Genomic DNA, 19,791 nt, shown 5'->3' with positions numbered 1-19,791 from the left:
TCCAAAAAAATGTTAATCCCATTTCAAGATCCGCCCTGAAATAACTAGAAGTAATCCATAAAATCTCATGCTGAAGACTTAGAGTGTTAATTAGTTGACATGAACCCTCTCCCTTGAGCCCTAGAATTGCTTTAGAGACACACCTGTTTGTTAGACAGGACACCTGTTCATTTTACTACATGAAGGGAAAGTATTTGTTGTTTTAGCTAATGCAGGTGTTTTTTAAAATAATGTTATCTTGTAAAACTGACCTTCCACAGTTTTCAATCATAACACCTCTTCATATAAATAAAACTTTAACTTCCTGATACATGCTTGAAGTCATTAATACATTCAGATTAGAATCATTCCTTTATGAAAGATTTGTTATTACAGATTCAGGGGTTTCTCCTTGAGGCATTTCAGAGTTAAATTCTACCATTTCTTTTTCATCAGAAACATTATTTTATTTTTTTTTTAATTTTTATTATTATTATTTTTTTTTCCAGTGGGTTTTGTCATACATTGATATGAATCAGCCATGGATTTACATGTATTCCCAATCCCGATCCCCCCTCCCACCTCCCTCTCCACCCGATTCCTCTGGGTCTTCCCAGTGCACCAGGCTGGAGCACTTATCTCGTGCATCCCACCTGGGCTGGTGATCTGTTTCACCATAGATAGCATACATGCTGTTCTTTTGAAATATCCCACCCTCACATTCTCCCACAAAGTTCAAAAGTCTGTTCTGTATTTCTGTGTCTCTTTTTCTGTTCTGCATATAGGGTTATCGTTATCACCTTTCTAAATTCCATATACATGTGTCAGTATGCTGTAATGTTCTTTATCTTTCTGGCTTACTTCACTCTGTATAATGGGCTCCAGCTTCATCCATCTCATTAGGACTGGTCATGGCTGAGTAATATTCCATGGTGTATATGTACCACAGCTTCCTTATCCATTCATCTGCTGATGGGCATCTAGGTTGCTTTAATATTTTATCAGTGATGGGCTTGGATTCCGTTTGAAATTACTCCTAAGCAATGAGAGGCACATGTGTGCAGAATTGATGTCATAAATTATCGTATCGTTCGTGGCTCACGGTGGTCTTGTGGGGTCCCATCACCAAGAGAAGACCCACTGCTCAGTCCTGACCACAGCATATTTCTTGACATTCAAAATTGCTACTTGCCCTTGAAGGTTTTCCTGACGCTTCAAACAGCTTGGTCTTATTTACTCTGAGACTAGCTAAGAATAAACATTTGTGTGAACTGTTTATTTATTCTCTAATTGGAGGAAAATTGCTTTACAATGTTGTCATGGTTGCTGCAGCACAACAGCCCAATTCAGCCATAATTGCACACATATCATCACTGCTGGGCCGCCCTCCCCTCCCCACCCCGCCCCTGCAGACCATCGCAGAGCGCCCGTCTGGGCTCCCTGCATTACACGGCAGCTTCTCACCAGCTCTCTGCTCTACGCATTGTGGTGCATGTGTGTCTGTGCTTCCTTCTCCGTGTTGGTTCTTTCCTTCCCCAATTGTATCCACAAAGCCATTCTCTGTCTGCATCTTCATCCCTTCCCTGCAGATGGGTTCATCAGTACCATTTTTCTAGGTTCCATATGTATGCATTATTAATATACTGGGCATGGTTTTGTCCAGTTGCCAAGTTGTGTCTGACCCTTCGCAACTCCATGGACTGTAGCACTCCAGGCTGCCCTGTCTCTCATCATCCCGGAGTTTGCCCAAGTTCATATACCCAGCAAATAATTTTTAAAGGTATAACATGTGTTGCTAAAATAAAAGTGGTTATTGATTAAGTTCTTTGCTTTAATCATCTTTGTCTAGTGTTTGTCAGCTGTTTTCCTATTGATTCAGAATCTGGCATGGGATACGGGAAAGTAAGGGAGGATAGCACGCCACACCTACCTACTCACACACACACACACACACACACTTATTCTGACTTCAGATAACACTGCCACAAAAGAGTGCACACTAAGTGGACAATCTGAGCTTTACCTTCTTACAGCTTTCAGAATCTTCACATCGTTCAGCTGTATTTAAGATAGCCTATGCTGACCTTGTGACTGACCTTGTGACCTCCCTTGTGGCTCAGCTGGTAAAGAATCCACCTGCAATGCAGGAGACCTGGGTTCGATCCCTGGGTTAGGAAGATCCCCTGGAGAAGGGAAAGGCTACCCACTGCGGTATTCTGGCTTGGAGAATCCCATGGACTGTATAGTCCATGGGGTCGTAAAGAGTCGGACACGACTGAGTGACTTTTTTTTTTATGCTGACCTTAGAAAATATTGTGGTACAGTGTTACAATCATATTTATTTAGAAAGGAGTCTCAAAATACATAATAGCAATCCTAGGAAACAAATGCAATGTATTAATCACTAATAGCAGAGGTAAGCATCACAACCAAGAAGCTAGCCACTTGTACGAAGTTCCTGCTGTTACAGTTGCAAGTGGATTGAAGGATCTGTTTTGCTATTCATGCAAGAGATCACCCTCCAGAACAAAATGGAGAAGTGACCTCAGACTTTGTCATCTGATTAATTCGGAGTCAGATTTGAGGGTTCGGTTTTTTTCCCAGGACCAAGAGTCCCTGCTTAGAAATGGGCTAGAATTCTCATGAATTCCTACTTTTAGCCAAAGAACATGTGTATAACCTTTGTCTGGGAGCAAAACAGTATTCCAGTGTTGTTTATAAATTATTTACTTGGGTTACCCTAGCAACCATGCTCCCTACATTCCACTCAGACACCCTTGTATGTCATTCACTCATTCATTATTCATTCATCAAAGATTTTTGAGGCTATGCTGTGTGAGAACTAAGCTGAGGAAATGTGGTGGTGGTTTAGTCACTAAGTTGTGTCCGACTCTCGCGACCCCACGGACTGTAGCCCGTCAGGCTCCTCTGTCCATGGGGTTCTCCAGGCAAGAACACTGGAGTGGGTTGCCATTCCCTTCATACAAAGTCGGGCCATTACTTTTAAGAAGCTCACAGAGTAGTAAGCGAGACAAGCTCGTACCCACAAGGTGTATCAATCATTGTTTATTTTTCTGTTTCTTAAATGTTTTAAAAATTAATTTATTTGTTTTTAATTGGAGGATGATTGCTTTACAGTATTGTGTTGGTTTATGCCATACATCAACGTGAATCAGTCATAAGTATGCCGTGCTTTTGGTCATATAAAGAAAGCTTGATAGATTGAACTATGATGAGGAACCAGGTTAAATGACTCCTCATTTCACAGAAAACAAGCACAAATATACCCACACACAAAAAGAGAAAAGAAAAGAAGTCTCAGTATTCACTAATTTCATTTTGGATATATCCAACTTTTGATGATTCGTTATTTTCCTGCTACAGTAAAACTATAGTGTAAAGCTTGAAAGTCAGACCCTTAGCCTGAGGAACATAAGTGGCCAAGCATAGTACATCATCAAGTTCTTGTCCACTTCTCATGAGCTCTGGGGCCAGGGTCAAGGGACTAAAGTACTCTAAATCTCAGATTCCTGCTCTTGAGGATGATACTGTTGGCACACATCCCACAGGATGATAGTAAGGATTAAATACCACATGTAAAGCAAGTAGCACAACATCTACCAGCAAAGTCAGTGTTTCTCTAGCATATTGTGAATGTCTTCAATTCATTCACATCAAATGCATATTAAACAGGAGAATTCTGGGCCCCACCCACACCTTTAAAGTAAATATCTCTGGGATGTGGGGCTAGATGTCTGTATTTTAATAACCCCAGGAACCCTAATACGCACTAAAGTTTGAAAACCCAGGGTAATGAACTATTGATTATAATTAGCTTCAGAACATCTACCAATGATTTTAGGAAAATCATTGCTAAAATGATTGAATGATTTCTTGCAAAGTTTCTTGCATTTCTTACACAGTTTCAAAGTTACTGACATAAATTTAATAACAACATCCTTGTATTACCTTCTTAATATCTGTCTACACTGTAGTGATAGCTCCTTTTTTACCTCCTGTGGGTTATTTATGGCTTTTTTCCCTCTTAATCGGCATCATCAGATATTAACTTATTTATTAAGCCTTTTTTCAGTATTATTTAAAGTGTATTAATTTCTGCTCTCACTATGTCTAACCACTGTTAGTTGCTCCACCATTTTGTTTAATTGCAGGATTCTTTTTCAGATCTTTTAGGTGTATGTTTAGATCGTTAATTTTCAGCCTCTCACTTTTAAAATATATTTTGTAAAGTTCTGCATTTTTCTTTGAGCATAGTTTAAAATCCTAATTGTAGTAATAACATTCTCAGAGCTCAGATTATAATAAATGTTAAAATCAGAGCAGAAAATGGGGGAAAATGTTTTTAATTTCCATCTGCCATAAAAGAAAAATTGAAAATATTATCTCTGATTATAGACTTTGTAAATAAAACTTTTATTGCTTAATAGAGATTCAAATTACCCAAACGATTCAAGAAAAAAAATAGAAAACCTAAAATCCCTGTTTCCATTTGAGAAATTAAAATGAAAAATGTACAACATCCCATACACAAACTCCAGTCACATACTGTGCACTCTTGAATTCTATTTAAAGGAGAAATAATGTTAGTCCTATGCAAACTTTTTCAGAAAGCAGAAGAGGAGGGATTATTTCACAATTCATTTTATGAAGCCGCTATAACCAGATACTGAAGCCAGAAAAAGTCAGTGTAAGAAAATTGCAGGCAGATATCATTCATGAAAAAGTTGGCTTGAAACTCAGCATTCAGAAAACTAAGATCATGGCATCCAACCCCATCACTTCATGGCAAATAGATGGGAAAAAAGAATGGAAACAGTGACAGATTTTATTTTCTTGGGCGCCAAAGTCACTGCAGACGGTGACTGCAGCCATGAACTTAAAAGACACTTACTTGCTCCTTGAAAGAAAAGCTATGACAAACCTAGAGAGCATATTAAAAAACAGAGACATCGCTTTGCTGACAAAGGTCGGTCTAGTCAAAGCTATGGTTTTTCCAGTAGTCATATACAGATGTGAGAGCTGGACCATAATAAAGAAGGCTGAGCACCAAAGAACTGATACTTTCAAATTGTGGTTCTGGAGAAGACTCTTTTGAGAGTCCCTTGGACAGCAAGGAAATCAAACCAGTCAACTGTAAAGGAAATCAGTCCTAAATATTCACTGGAAGGACTGATGCTGAAGGGGAAGCTCCAACACTTCCTGATGCAAAGAACTGACTCACTGGAGAAGACCCTGATGCTGGGAAAGACTGAAGGCAAAAGGAGAAGGGGATAACTGAGGATGAGATAGTTAGATGGCATTACCGACTCAATGGACATGAATGTGAGAAAAGTTCGGGAGAAAGTGGAGGACAAGGAAGCCTGGTGTGCTGTAGTCCATGAGGTCGCAAAGAGTCAGGCACGACTTAGTGATGGAACAACAGTAGCAACATGTAGATACAGATACAGGCTGTCATTGAAGATAACTGATGGGACAATGTTCTTTCTTCATTTCTCAGCTATAGAACTTACCCCATTTTGCCTTTTTCTTTAGGAAATAATTGCAATTATTTGAAATGATTATATTTTAATAATTTTGAATAATTTTATATGAAATCTCTATCTATAATACTTTCATGGGTCAACAATCTAAGCAAAATATTGAATCATTATTTTTAGTCCCCAAATATTTAGACACTTGAACATAAATAGTGCCCATATGCTTACTAAATTTCAAACTATTGTGCTTAAGTTAAATATAACCAACTTGGCACCGGAAAATCTTTGCTTTACAAAATACCTGCAACAGGAACGATTCTTTCCATTATATAGACAGTTGCAGGTCAGGACCAGCAAACATACAGTGTTTAAGACCGCAGCATCCTGATGGATGGTAGCATATTCCTAAATATCTCAGTCCTTGACCAACTGCAGCTACATGATTATGCCTCTCCAAATAATTCATGCGACAGCTCTGCCTTTAAAGCACTGTTCACAATTAAATTCAAACTCACAAAGATATATCTGCCATTAATTCTTAAACTTTTTGTTGTCATGACTCATTTTTTTGTAATTCCTCAAATCTAGCAGCCCATCTTCATCACTGTTGTTTAGTCGCTCAGTCATGTCTGACTCTTTGCGACTCCAAGGACTCTGGCCTGCCAGGCTCCTCTATCCATGGAATTTCCCAGGCAGGAATGTTGAAGTGAGTTGCCATTTCCTACTCCAGGGGATCTTCCCGATCCAGAGATTGAATCTGTGTCTCCTGCATTGGCAGGCGGATTCTTTACCACTGAGCCACCTGGGAAGCCCTGATATTTGTCATATTGTTGTTTAGTCGCGAAGTCGTATCCGACTCTTTGAGACCCCATGGACTACAGCACACCAGGCTTCCCTGTCTTTCTATATCTCCCTGAGTTTGCTCAAACGCATGTCCATTGAGTCTGTGATGCCATTGAACTGTCTCGTCCTCTGTTCTCCTTCTCCTCCTGCCTTCAGTCTTTCCCAGCATCAGGATCTTTTCCAAGGAGTCAGCTCTTTGCCTCAGGTGGCCAAAGTATTGGACCTTCCTCTTCAGTATCAGTTCTTTCAATGAATATTCAGGGTTGATTTTTCTTTAAGATTGACAGGGATATATTTATTTCATTGTGGGATATATTTTTCACTCATTTTATTAGTTAACATTAGTTCATTGAAATATTAGTTAACTAATATTTATTGATCGCTTACTATACACCAAAGATAAGGTGCTAGGAATTAGGGATATTTTATAAAGACAGTTTGTAGGTCATAGCAAGTTCTTTACTTCCTGGAACTTAGCAACTAACCTTGTCTTTCAAAATAAAGTATATCTAATGCATTTAAATGGGGACCGAGGGCTGCAGAATTTTGCAGTGGTGCTTAACATACACAAATATTTATAAAGGGTTTGGAATCATTGCCTAATAGATTTTCATCTACAAAATATCCAGGAATGAAAGCATTATGTGGTTTTATTTTGCTTACCGAAACAATGGCTGAAGTTCTGCAGAAGGCAGTCATGAATATCTGCATTTATCATATGCTGAATTTGATCATGAGTACTCTGTGCTTGGAGAGTCGGTCTGAGTGGGCATTAAACATTTCATGCCGCAGAGGTAAAATTGAGTAAGTTCTTGTGTAAATTAGATAAGGCATTCCTCCTTGGAATTGTTTATATGACATCCACTTAAGATTGTGTGAAGAAGCAGACAGTAACACCATTTGGGCAGAGACTCCAATTAGCCTTTTGCCCTTATGTTCCCATGGTACAATTTAACCATTTAATCCACACCACAGAGGATGCATGGAGAAGGAAATGACAATTCCTGTATTCTTGCCCAGGAAATCCCATGGACAAGGAGCCTGGTGGGCTACAGTCCATGGGGTCTCAAAGAGTTAGGCACGACTGAGCGCACTCACACATGCACGCATGCACACGCACGCACGCACACACACAGGACGCAGGCCACAAGAAGTTGAAGAATGAGAGAATGACTGAATGATTAAGACTACATTAACCGCTTTTCCCACAGAATGGGAAGAGTATTTCACAGTGTGTGTTGGTGTCACCAAGGAACACGGTGACCCTTTCTGCAGGCTGTAGGCTTTCTGCAGGCTGTAGGTAGGTATACAGGTTAACATCGCGCTGCTGTAAAAGTCACACCTGTCTTCACTGCATTGTCTCCGTTCCTTGTTTCTTTGCAGAACGATTCAATGTGTACCTTATGCCTACACCAAATCTGGACATTTATGGCGAATGCACAATGCAGATCACGCACGAGAATATCTATCTCTGGGATATCCACAACGCCAAGGTCAAGCTGGTGATGTGGCCCCTCAGCTCACTGAGGAGATACGGGCGGGACTCGACGTGGTTCACGTTTGAGTCGGGCAGGTAAGCTCTGAGGGCAGAAGCGACATGAAGGAGGGGCCTGGGACCAAGATTTTGTGCTCAGGTAGATGGTTGCTTTCATAAAGGCTCAGTTCGTTAGAGGTCACCAAATATGTGATTTCTTCAGATCCTTGTTGATAATCTGGATGAAACTGTGTTAATTCTATGGCAGGTTAATTGCTCCAAAATAACTTCAGTCTCTTGTGCTGACATCAAAGTAGTTTCATAATTATTTTTTATCATGCAGTATATTTGTGAAATTATTACAGTATTATATTTTGGGAACATCCTCCTATATTTTTGGTGCAGTAGGGTTTCCATAAAAGTCAACATGTCCTTGCTGGCATTACTTTTGTGGATTTTTTTTTTAAAGGAAAAAATGTTGAAAGGAGTCTTATATAAAATTGCTTAAATATTACTTTTTAGGTTTGAGATAATTTAATGCAATATTCATTTATCCAGATGTTTATGTTAATAGCATTAGTCAAGTATAAATATTGATATTAATTCAGAATGACTGAAAAGAAAGTTGGCAGATCCATAATTTATGGAATGTGTGACTCAGATTTTAAACGAAGTATGTCAAGACAGATACACTGGTTTCTTGATCACAGCATATGGTTGGAATCCATAAATGTCTAAAATGAATGCTTGCTTCACAATCATTATTCACAGATATGATTTAGACATGAGCTTCAATCAACTGTATCAGGTCATTATGTTGTGACCCCTTTGTGATACTGTTGTCACTCATCCAAAATAAGACTTAGGTTTGGGGATTCTATATAAGAAGTGTTTAATGTATTCACACTTGGACATATGATTTATCACATTCTAAAAATGAATCAGTGCCCTTATAGGGTAATTATGAAGTCGCCATGTGACTGAGTAGACAAATTAACATAGTTATGCAACAGAATTCTACCCACCATGACACACACAGGATGGATGAATCTCAAAAACATTGTTGTAACATTGGTAGGAAATCCTGCAACAGACAAAACTGATTTATAGCAACAGAAATCCAATGAATGGTTGCCTCAGGTCGGGAGAGAATGGACTCCAGGGGACACACAGGACCTGTGAGGGTGGAGACCGTGCCCTGGATCCTGACATTGGTCGAGAACCATGGAGCTGTTTACTCAGTATCAGTGTCCATCTTTATACGCAAAGTATCCCTCAGTGTTTCCAACATAGAAAAAAAGTGGGGGCATTTACTCTTCTTATTTTATGTGCTTTTACACTGTTTGAGGTTTGACAATGAGCATTTGTCACTTTTACAACAAATCGCTTTGCCTGGGAGGAATGAGGCCGAGGAAGGGGAGAGAGCTGTGAGCATTTCTGGATGGGGCTTCAAGGGTGGTTCTTGAAGCTGTGTGCAACAGCGGGCCTTGATTCCTAGGTAGGTACAGTAAGGGCAGAAGTCTGTTCCTGTAACCTGAGGCAGGCCTTGCACTTTTTACGTTTTCCTTGTAGGTCTCCCTTTGTCCTTGGTATTGAGATGTTTTAACACTTGACATTGGGACTTCCTTAGTGGCCTGCAGGCTAAGTCGCTTCAGTGGTGTCCGACTCTCTGCGACTCTGTGGACTGTAGCCTGCCAAGCTCCCGTGTCCCTGGGGTTCTCCAGGCAAGAATACTGGGGTGGGTTGCCATGCCCTCCTCCAGAGGACCTTCCCGACTCAGGATCAAACCCGCGTCTCTTATGTCTCCTGCATTGGCAGGCGGGTTCTTTACCACTAGCTCCACCGGGTGGCTAAGAATCCTCCGTGCCAGGCTGGGGGCGCAGGTTCGATGCCTGGTCAGGGAACAAAGATCCCACATGTCATGGGGCAACTGAGCCTGCTTGCCACAACTGCTGAGCACACGCGCCACGGATCGAGAGCCAGCACACTGTAACCAAAGATCCCGACGCAGCCAAAGAAATAAGTGAATATTTTTTTAAAAATACTCTATATCATCTGATTTTAAAAGTCAAGCCAGGCTTTTGAGGGAGTAGTTGGAAAGAAAAGCTTAAAATCACTTACTATTTCTGCATCTGGAGAAAATGGCTTTTAATATTTTGCTGTACTTCCTTCCAATGAATTTTAAAATCAATGTATTTTCATTTAATATTATATTGAGAAGTAATCTCCTATAAAGTCCTATAAAGTCAAGATTTTTGTGACCTTATGATATCTGAACATATGGCTCTACTGTCATTAATTTAACATTAGGGTGTTCCCAAAATGAACTATCATAAATAAAGCCACACTGACCATCTGTGAAAAGATGTGCAAATATCTGATTATTTTCTTAGCAGAGCCTTTTTAAAGCAGAATTCCTGGGTCAAAAGCTGTGAACGTTTTCAAGGTTCTTCACAGTATAGCAAATTGCTTTCAAAGCAGTTTCAATTCACACACCCTCTAATGGTGCAAAGAGCGTTCTTGACCCCATAACTACAGGCATTAAAAAGATGAGTTAAGATATTTCTATTTTAAGAGAGGACTTGGATATCTTGTTAATTTTTTTCCCTTTTCTCCTTTGTTTCTTTATGTTTGGAGGTTTGTCCTTGTGGTTACTGTTCATTTGTATGTTTTTCTTTCTCTGAGTTTTGGGTGTCCCTTGCCCTTGGAATATTGACCATTGCTCTGTGCATCTGTTTTATAAAGTCCAGAAGATCTCACTCTTGCTAAAGGTAACCAAGAGCAGAAGGGTTTGTCCGTGTCCGACCCAGCTCCCCAAGGCAGGACTGGGAGAAGGGGTGTGGGGGGCGTGGGTGATGATGCGGGACAGTTTAAAGGAGAAACCGGCCGGTCGGTTTTGTGCTGTCAACCCGGTAGACGAGCTCAAGATCTCCATCTTCTGTGTTTTATTTCGTTCCTCTCGGCACGGGGCACAGCATTTGGAGGCAGTCTCTAGCCATTTGCTTGTACTACCGTATGTACTGGAAAGTAATAAAACTGGGTGTCGAACTAGGCTTTTTTCCACTGACAGGCTTTGTACAACTTTGCTCATCTGCTTGGCCGCGCTGGGTCCTTGCTGCCTGCGCTTTCTCCGGTTGTGGTGAGCGGGGTGCCTTTGGCGGCAGTGTATGGGCGTCGCGTACAGCAGTGCCTTCTCTTGTTGCAGAGCCCAGGCTCCGGGCTCGTGGGCTGCAGCAGAGGGGCTCCCTACTGACGAGCTTTTTTTAAAATGAATTTTAAATTCTACTGTACCAATAAAATATAAGCATGCACGGTAGAAATGGAGCAAGATCATTCTTCCTGGAGGAACACACCTCACACATCCCGACAGTTGTAATCATACACCCATGCGGGTGAGGATGGGAGAGGAGGACCAGGGAGCTTTCGCTGGGAGCTGTCCTCACTCAGAGGGGCGTGGCCTGGGGAGATGAAGTCACAGCCTGCTTAGAGTAATTGCTGCTGCTATTGCTGCTGCTGCTAAGTCACTTCGGTCGTGTCCAACTCTGTGCGACCCCATAGATGGCAGCCCACCAGGCTCCCCCGTCCCTGGGATTCTCCAGGCAAGAACACTGGAGTGGGTTGCCATTTCCTTCTCCAATGCATGACAGTGAAAAGTGAAAGTGAAGTCGCTCAGTTGTGTCTGACTCTTAGCGACCCCATGGACCGCAGCCTACCAGGCTCCTCCGTCCATGGGATTTTCCAGGCAAGAGTACTGGAGTGGGGTGCTAGTTAACCATAAAAGAGCACTTTAAAAGTGAAAAGCAACCCGGTTTACCATGCAAGCTCATTTAATCAAAAAGTCAAAACAAGATATCCAGACTTGCAGAGGACGTCACAGGAGTCATGATAATGTACAGTTTTACCCTGTGGAAGATAAAACCACTTTTTTAATTTGCTGGTGGGGCTTTTTCACTTCATGAAACCTCATAAATATTGTAAGCAAAAATCAGGATGAGCTCAAAGACCTGCAGAACAAGATTCAAACAATCCCCAAATCCATTTTTATAAAGTTATTGTTCAAAACATAACCTCCCTATTCAGCAAGACACTTAATAAAACAATCGGTGCTTAAAATATATCTTACTAAACTCTGATAGTATTGTCTCTATTGAGAAGCCTGGGGACAATCTGGTTACAGATTTTTAACAATTGGAAATAAAAAGCAGTACAGTTTCCACAGGAAGATGGTGAATGGAAGCAAATGCTCTGTGTGCTATAATCAAGGATCCCCTGATGTCATAGAGATTTGTTCTGTCCTTAAAGCTTTTCCATCAGTCATGCAGAGAGAAACCCTCCTCCTCTAATGTATGACCACTCAGTTAAAATATAGGTAAGGCAGAGAGTTTTTAAATAGGATACTGAAGCATGATTACTCTCCCCTCAAAAGACTATATCAAAATTAAAGACTTGTCTCTGCAAGAGACGCTTTTAAGGGACTTAAAGGCCAGAAACCAACCTAGGGAAGATACTCCGAAGTCACATGTTAGACATTGCACTTGTATCCAAAACATATGATGAATTTCCAATTCAAAAATAAGAAAAAATGCAACCCAACTTTAAAAACAGGCAAAAAAATGTAAGCAGATACTTCACCAAAAAACACATATGACTGATCAATAATTACACTAAAAGATGCTGAACCTAATTGTTCACTGTGTGTGTGTGTTAATTGCTCAGTCGTGTCTGACTTTTTGCGACCCCCCCTGAACTCTAGCCCACCAGACTCCTCTGTCCATGGGATTCTCCAGTCTAAACTACTGGAGTGGGTTGCCAGTTCCTTCTCCAATTATTCAGTAGGGAAATTAAAATTAAAACTATAATGAGATACAACTGTATATCTATTATAGTGGCTAAAGTTAAAAAGGAAAATCTGACAATACCAAATGCAGACAAGGATGCACAGCAGTTGGAACACGTACAGTTTTGGTGGGAATGGAGCATGCTGCAGTAGTTTGGAAAGAAACTTTGAGGTTTTTAAAAGAAACCTCGATATTGCCTGAAGATCTGATCCAGGGCCCTACTTCTTGGTATTTCCTGGCGAAAAATAAAAATACATGCTCATACCAAAACCTGTACGTGCATGTTGCTAGACATTTTATTCATCATTGACCAAAACTGGACAAACCAAATATCCTTCACTGAATGGATAAACAAACTATGATAAGTCTATAGAGAGCTCAGTTCAGTTTAGTTCAGTTGCTCAGTTGTGTCCAACTCTTTGCAACCCCATGAACCACAGCACGCCAGGCCTCCCTGTCCATCACCAACTGGCAGAGTTTACTCAAACTCATGTCCATCGAGTCGGTGATGCCATCCAACCATCTCATCCTCTGTCGTCCCCTTCTCCTCCTGCCTTCAATCTTTCCCAGCATCAGGGTCTTTTCAAATGAGTCAGCTCTTCACATCAGGTGGCCAAAGTATTGGAGTTTCAGCTTCAGCATCAGTCCTTCCAATGAACACCCAGGACCAATCTCCTTTAGGATGGACCGGTTACTCAGCATCAAAAAGGAGTGAATGACGTACATAATGAGTACATCAAAGATGCCTTGTTCTAAGTGAGAGGCCAGATCCAGCAAACAGCATACTCTATGATGCCACATGCATGGCGGATAGAGCTATAAGGTCGGGAGGGAGACCAGTGATCGCCATGGAGTGCGGGCTGTGCAGAGGGAAGGACTTATGAGGAAAGGACAGAAGGGCAATGGCAGGGGGATGGCGGAACTAGTATTTATCCTGATGGTGGTGGTGGATATTTCATTCTATACATCTGTCAAACCCCAGAGAACTGTCTAGCGCAAAGAGTGAATGCTACTAGGTAGAGATGTTTTAATTTTAAAATAAATTTTAAAAAAAGGAAAGAGTCTCACATATATGCTCAAATGATTTTTGGCAAGGCTGCCAAGACCATTCAATGGTGAAAGTCTTTTTAACAAATAGCTGGAAAAACTGTATATCCAAATGCAAAAGGATGAAGTTGGCCCATCACCACTGTGTATCACAAACGTTAAGTTAAAACAAATTGAAGACCTACATTTAACATATAAAACTATAAAACTCCTAGAAGAAAATACAGAGCAGAACTTTACAGCTTCAGATTTGGCAGTGATTCCTTGAACAAAAGGCAGCAAAGGAAAAAAGAGACAAATTGGAACGTATTAACAATTTAAGGAATTTGTACCTCAAAAGACAATATCAACAGAGTAAAGAGGCAACTCGCAAAATGGGAGAAAATACTTACAAGTCTTATATCTGATAAGAGTTGAATGTTTTGAGTATAGAGAGAACTTCAAAAAATTCATAACAACAAAAAACAAACAACACACACAAAAATGCACAAAAGGACTTAAGTAGGCACTTCTCTAAAGAAAATATGCAAACAGGGAAAAGATGCTCAACATCACTAACTTTTAGGAAAATGCAAACCTTGATGAGATGCCTCCTCACACAAATAGGAAGGCTACAATCAAAATAAAAATGATCACAACAATAGTAATGTGTTAGTGAGGTTGTAGAAAACTTGAAACCCCTGTGCACTATTGGTGGGAATGTAAGGTTTGTAGAGCCCCTGTGGAAAGCAGTATGGCAGTTCCTCAAAAAAAAAATAAAAAACCTAAAAATTAAGAGGCTTCATTCTCTGTTGAAAATGAGGGAAAGATTGCTGTCCCCTCCCCTTTTCTTAGAACATTTACTTTAGAAAACGTAAAATTGTAAGTACTTTCCTCCCTCTTTGAAGTGGCGCTAAGTCACTCAGTCATGTCGGCCTCTGCGATCCCGTGGACTGCAGCCCACCAGGCTCCTCTGTCCGTGGGGTTTCGCACGCAAGAATACTGGAGTGAGTTGTCATTTCCTCCTCCAGGGGATCAATCCCAACCTAGGGATCGAACCCGGGTCTCTCCTACTGTCTGAGCTACTAGGGAAGCCCTAAGATTTCTCTCTTTGAAATGTATATAAATCCTTCTGAAAACAAAATAGGTTTTTGTCAGCTTTAAGAACCAGGAGTGCCTTTCTTTCAGGGACTCAGGAGCCAGGCCTTTGAAAGTTAAACAGGAAAGAAGAGAAGGCCCCTAACCCCCAGTCACTGTGGGAGGGGAGGAGCCTGACTGCCTTGGCACTTGACCCCACATTGCAAAACTCCATTCTCTCATAAAGGCGTGAAAAGCTTGTTTTTCCTCTAGATAAAGCCAGTTAGCTAGTCTGGGTTGTCACTACAGTTACCAGCTGAACCGAGGATGAACTCTGTCTGGAAAATGGTGCTGTCGAGTCCTCTCATACCTTGACACCAGTGTTGTTTATCTTGAGAACATGTACATAGCACCTTATATCTGCTTTTGACTATAAAAACGGAGAGATGTCTTTTTATCTTTGCCATCTCTCAGCAGATTGCCTGAGATGTGTATCATATTCTGGTTTAACATGAAAACAATAACAAGGGTGTTTTCTTTATTACTTTTGTGGAGAGGATTTCTAGATTGGAAGATTTTGTTTTTAATTGTATTTCCCAACAGTATCGAGGGGAAGAAGTTAGAAAACAAAATGTTTGTTGGCTGTCCAGATACTACAAAGAAAGGATCTCAGGGATAATTTGAGAACTTGCAGGCAAAGATGAAAGGGGTTTGAAAAAAATTAAAACCCTGCAACATTGGAAAGATAAGTATGTTGGGTCACAAAAGAGTACAAGATAAAGTTAAGGAAGTCTTTTAAGTGACAAGAGTGAGTTAAAACAGCCACAAGAAAAAGAAGAGATTAAGTGTTCAGTCTCCAATTTTATTGTTTGTTGTTGTTCAGTCGCTAAACTGTGTCCGACTCTTTGCAACCCCATGGACTGCAGCACACCAGCCTCTCCTGTCATTCACTATCTCCCGAAGTTTGCGTAAATTCATGTCCATTGAGTTGATGATGCCATCCAACCATCTCATCCTTTGTCACCCGCTTTTCCTCCTGCCCTCAAACTTTCCCCAAATCAGGGTCTTTTCCAGTAAGTCAGCTCTTTGCATCAGGTGACCAAAGCACTGGAGTTTCAGCTTCAGCATCAGTCCTTCCAATGAATATTCAGGATTGATTTCCTTTAAGATAGACTAGTTTGATCTCCTTACAGTCCAAGGGACTCTCAAGAGTCTTCTCCAGTACTACAGTTTGAAAGCATCAATTCTTTGGCTCTCAGCCTTCTTTATGGTCTGACTGTCACATCCATACATGACTACTGGAAATACAATAGCTTTGACTAGACAGACCTTTGTTGACAAAGTAATGTCTCCTCTTTTTAATATGCTGTCTAGGTTGGTCATAACTTTTCTTCCAAGGAGCAAGAGTCTTTTAATTTCCACCTCCTCCCTTGTATTTACCTTTGCCCTTGCAATTAGGTGGGGCCACGTGAGACATCATTCCCTGAATATTCATTGGAAGGACTGATGCTGAAGCTGAAGCCCCAATACTTTGGCCACCTGATGTGAAGTGCTGACTCATTGGAAAAGACCCTGATGCCGGAAAGATTGAAGGCGGGAGGAGAAGGGGACAAGATGGATGAGATGGTTGAATAGAATCATTAATTCAATGGACATGGGTGTGAGCAAACTCCGGGAGATAGTGAAGGACAGGGAAGCCTGGTGTGCTGCAGTCCATGGGGTCACCCATCCCCTTTACCCACTGTGCAGCTAAAATGGTCTAGTGTTGAGATGTCTTAACCACAGGATCTCAGCCACCTCAGTTTCTGAATCCAGTTTGCCCTGGTGATTTGCCCAGAGATGTATAAGACATAGCTTGAATGAGCAGAAAACATTTGTCGTGTTAAGCCATTGAGGTTTGAAGTTAGCTTTATTGTTTTTTTTACTTACACAGTCTGTGAGAGCATCTGTGCTAAGTTGCTTCTGCTGTGTCCGACTCTTTGCAACCCTATGGAATGTGTGGTTTATTTTCCTAATCTATAACCTTTTTGTGATTTCAGTACCTACTCACTAAATCTCTTTTATTAGAATTCCTACTTCATACTATAACCATTGGTCCATCAGTCTCTTCAAGAACCCTATGAGCTCAAAGACAGGGGTATGTGTTACTCATCTCTGTTTCTCTAAAACATGGTATTTGACAAATGATTGGAGGCATCTTAGAGAATTAATGGGATTTTCAATATCACAAAAAGATTAAGTTATCATATTCAATTGAGTTTTAATTATGAAGTATAGAGAAGAAAGGTCTCCTTCTTGGAAAATTTGCATCAAGGATATATGTGATGTTAAAACTCACATGTCTACATAAGCTCTTCTTTAATTCCAGAGAAGTAAAGCCAAGACCAACTCTTTGAGGATGCTGGTGTCTTCTGCGTGTGTGTCTAATTTGCTAAATCTCTTGCCGCTACAACACTGGGACTAACTTTTTCCCCCTAGGATAAAGCATTAATTAAATGACTTAGGAAACTGTTCTTATGAAGAAATGGAGGCTCTGATCTTAGTTTTGCTCCATTAACTTTAAAGTTCAGTACATTTTTATTGAACCCACACATGCTTTAGTGTGAATTGCTTTTCATTAATTGGTCTATAGGGATTCCAATGACAGGTTTGGCCTTCCTTTTAGGTTTTTTAATTCTCCTTCAGAAAGTTCCTAAACTTTAGTAATAGTCATTCAATCAAGGAATGATTGCCAGAATCAAGAGGAAGAAAATCAATGAGAAGTTCCGGTTTGATCTCTCTGGATGGTGGCACGTCTCCACATCCACCAGTGAGACTTACATCTCACAGGAGATGCAGGCTGGCTTCTTTAGAACAGTTGGACCATTCTTTTACTGATTCCTTCATTCAAAAGATGCACTTATTTTCACATGTCTGGAATTTAGATATGTGTAGTTACTACTGGGCTTCCCTAGTGGTTCCAACAGTAAAGAATCTGCCAGCAATTCAGGAGACCCCGGATTCTATGCCTGGGTCGAGAAGATCCCCTGCAGAAGGGACTGGCTACCCACTCAAGTATCCTTGCTGGGAGAATTCCACGCTTGCTCACAGTGTGCTCATGGCCTGCTCGGTCGTGTCTGACTCTTTGCAACCCTGTGTGTTGTAGCCCGGCAGGCTCTGCTGTCCATGGGATTTCCCAGGCAAGAATACTGGAGTAGGCTGCCATTTCCTTCACCGGGGATCGTCCCAACCCAGGGGTCAAACCTGCATCTCCTGTGGTTCCTGCTTTGCCAGGCGTGTGCTCTACTCCTGAGCCACCTGGGAAGCCCCTGGGAAGCTACGACGGCACCTTACAATGAATGGCATCATCCGAGGGTGGCCAGCAGGGGGCAGAAGTTACACAGTTGCCACTGCCACAGGGTCTCAGCCTTGGTCATGGATGCAGGAGTTTTCATCCCTTCTCTTGAACCTATGTGTAATGTTGGTGCTTCACTTCTTGAGTTTCATTATATTTCACTTCCATGTTAGCGTGCCAACGTTTCACCCAAGAAACCTTTAGGGGCATTTGAGAAAAACAAAACTTATTGTGAACACCATCTGGTAGATAAAATATTCACCAGGCAGCATAAAACTTGTAGACTAGGTGTCAGGGGTTCATAAGAAAATTTTAAAGTCAAAAGCAGCATACTCTGTAATGAAGAAATGTGTACCACTACCTGCTGATGACAAAAGGAATCAGTTCAGTTCAGTCACTCAGTCGTGTCCGACTCTTTGCGACCCCATGAACCGCAGCACGCCAGGCTGCCCTGTCCATCACCAACTCCCAGAGTTTACTCAAACCCATGTCCATCGAGTCGGTGATGCCATCCAAACATCTCATCCTCTGTTGTCCCCTTCTCCTCCTGCCCCCAATCCCTCCCAGCATCAGGGTCTTTTCCAATGAGTCAGCTCTTTGCATGAGGTGGCCAAAGTATTGGAGTTTCAGCTCCAACATCAGTCCTTCCATTGAACACCCAGGACTGATCTCCTTTAGGATGGACTGGTTGGATCTCCTTGCAGTCCAAGGGACTCTCAACATCTTCTCCAACACCACAGTTCAAAAGCATCAATTCTTCGGCGCTCAGCTTTCTTCACAGTCCAACTCTCACATCCGTACATGACCACTGGAAAAACCATAGCCTTGACTAGACGGACCTTTGTTGACAAAGTAATGTCTCTGCTTTTTAATATACTATCTAGGTTGGTCATAACTTTCCTTCCAAGGAGTAAGTGTCTGTGAATTTCATGGCTGCAATCACCATCTGCAGTGATTTTGGAGCCCAAAAAAATAAAGTCTGACACTGTTTCCATGTTTTCCCATCTATTTGCCATGATCTTAGTTTTCTGAATGTTGAGCTTTAAGCCAACTTTTTCACTCTCCTCTTTCACTTTCATCAAGAGGCTTTTTAGTTCCTCTTCACTTTCTGCCATAAGGGTGGTGTCACCTGCATATCTGAGGCTATTGATATTTCTCCTGGCAATCCTGATTCCAGCTTGTGCTTCTTCCAGCCCAGCGTTTCTCATGATGTACTCTGCATATAAGTTAAATAAGCAGGGTGACAGTATACAGCCTTAACGTACTCCTTTCCCAATTTGGAACCAGTCTGTTGTTCCATGTCCAGTTCTAACTGTTGCTTCCTGACCTGCATACAGGTTTCTCAACAGGCAGGTCAGGTGGTCTGGTAGTCCCATCTCTTTCAGAATTGTCCACAGTTTATTGTGATCCACACAGTCAAAGGCTTTGGCGTAGTCAATAAAGCAGAAATAGATGTTTTTCTGGAACTCTCTTGCTTTTTCGATGATCCAGCGGATGTTGGCAATTTGATCTCTGGTTCCTCTGCCTTTTCTAAAACCAGCTTGCACATCTGGAAGTTCACTGTTCATGTATTGCTGAAGCCTGGCGTGGAGAATTTTAAGCATTACTTTGCTAGCGTGTGAGATGAGGTCAGTTGTGCATAGTTTGAGCATTCTTTGGGATTGCCTTTCTTTGGGATTGGAATGAAAACTTACCTTTGCCAGTCCTGTGGCCACTGCTGAG

The 19,791-nt window shown here is 41.4% G+C and overlaps 1 protein-coding gene across 1 annotated transcript in view; it reads left to right on the top strand.

Annotated features, from left to right (window-relative positions):
• The window catches only part of DOK6 (docking protein 6), a 389,543-nt gene that overhangs the window by 232,757 nt on the left and 136,995 nt on the right, over window positions 1-19,791 (top strand). The window contains exon 5 of the mRNA XM_061130680.1: window positions 7,704-7,893. Coding sequence (XP_060986663.1) covers window positions 7,704-7,893 — 190 coding nt within the window. The remainder of the gene's footprint in view (window positions 1-7,703; window positions 7,894-19,791) is intronic.

This window comes from Dama dama, chromosome 27 (genome assembly GCF_033118175.1).
Source record: "Dama dama isolate Ldn47 chromosome 27, ASM3311817v1, whole genome shotgun sequence".
Lineage (NCBI taxonomy): Eukaryota > Metazoa > Chordata > Mammalia > Artiodactyla > Cervidae > Dama > Dama dama.
Note: the sequence above shows the minus strand (reverse complement) of the source record. Positions and strands in the feature narration are given on the sequence as shown.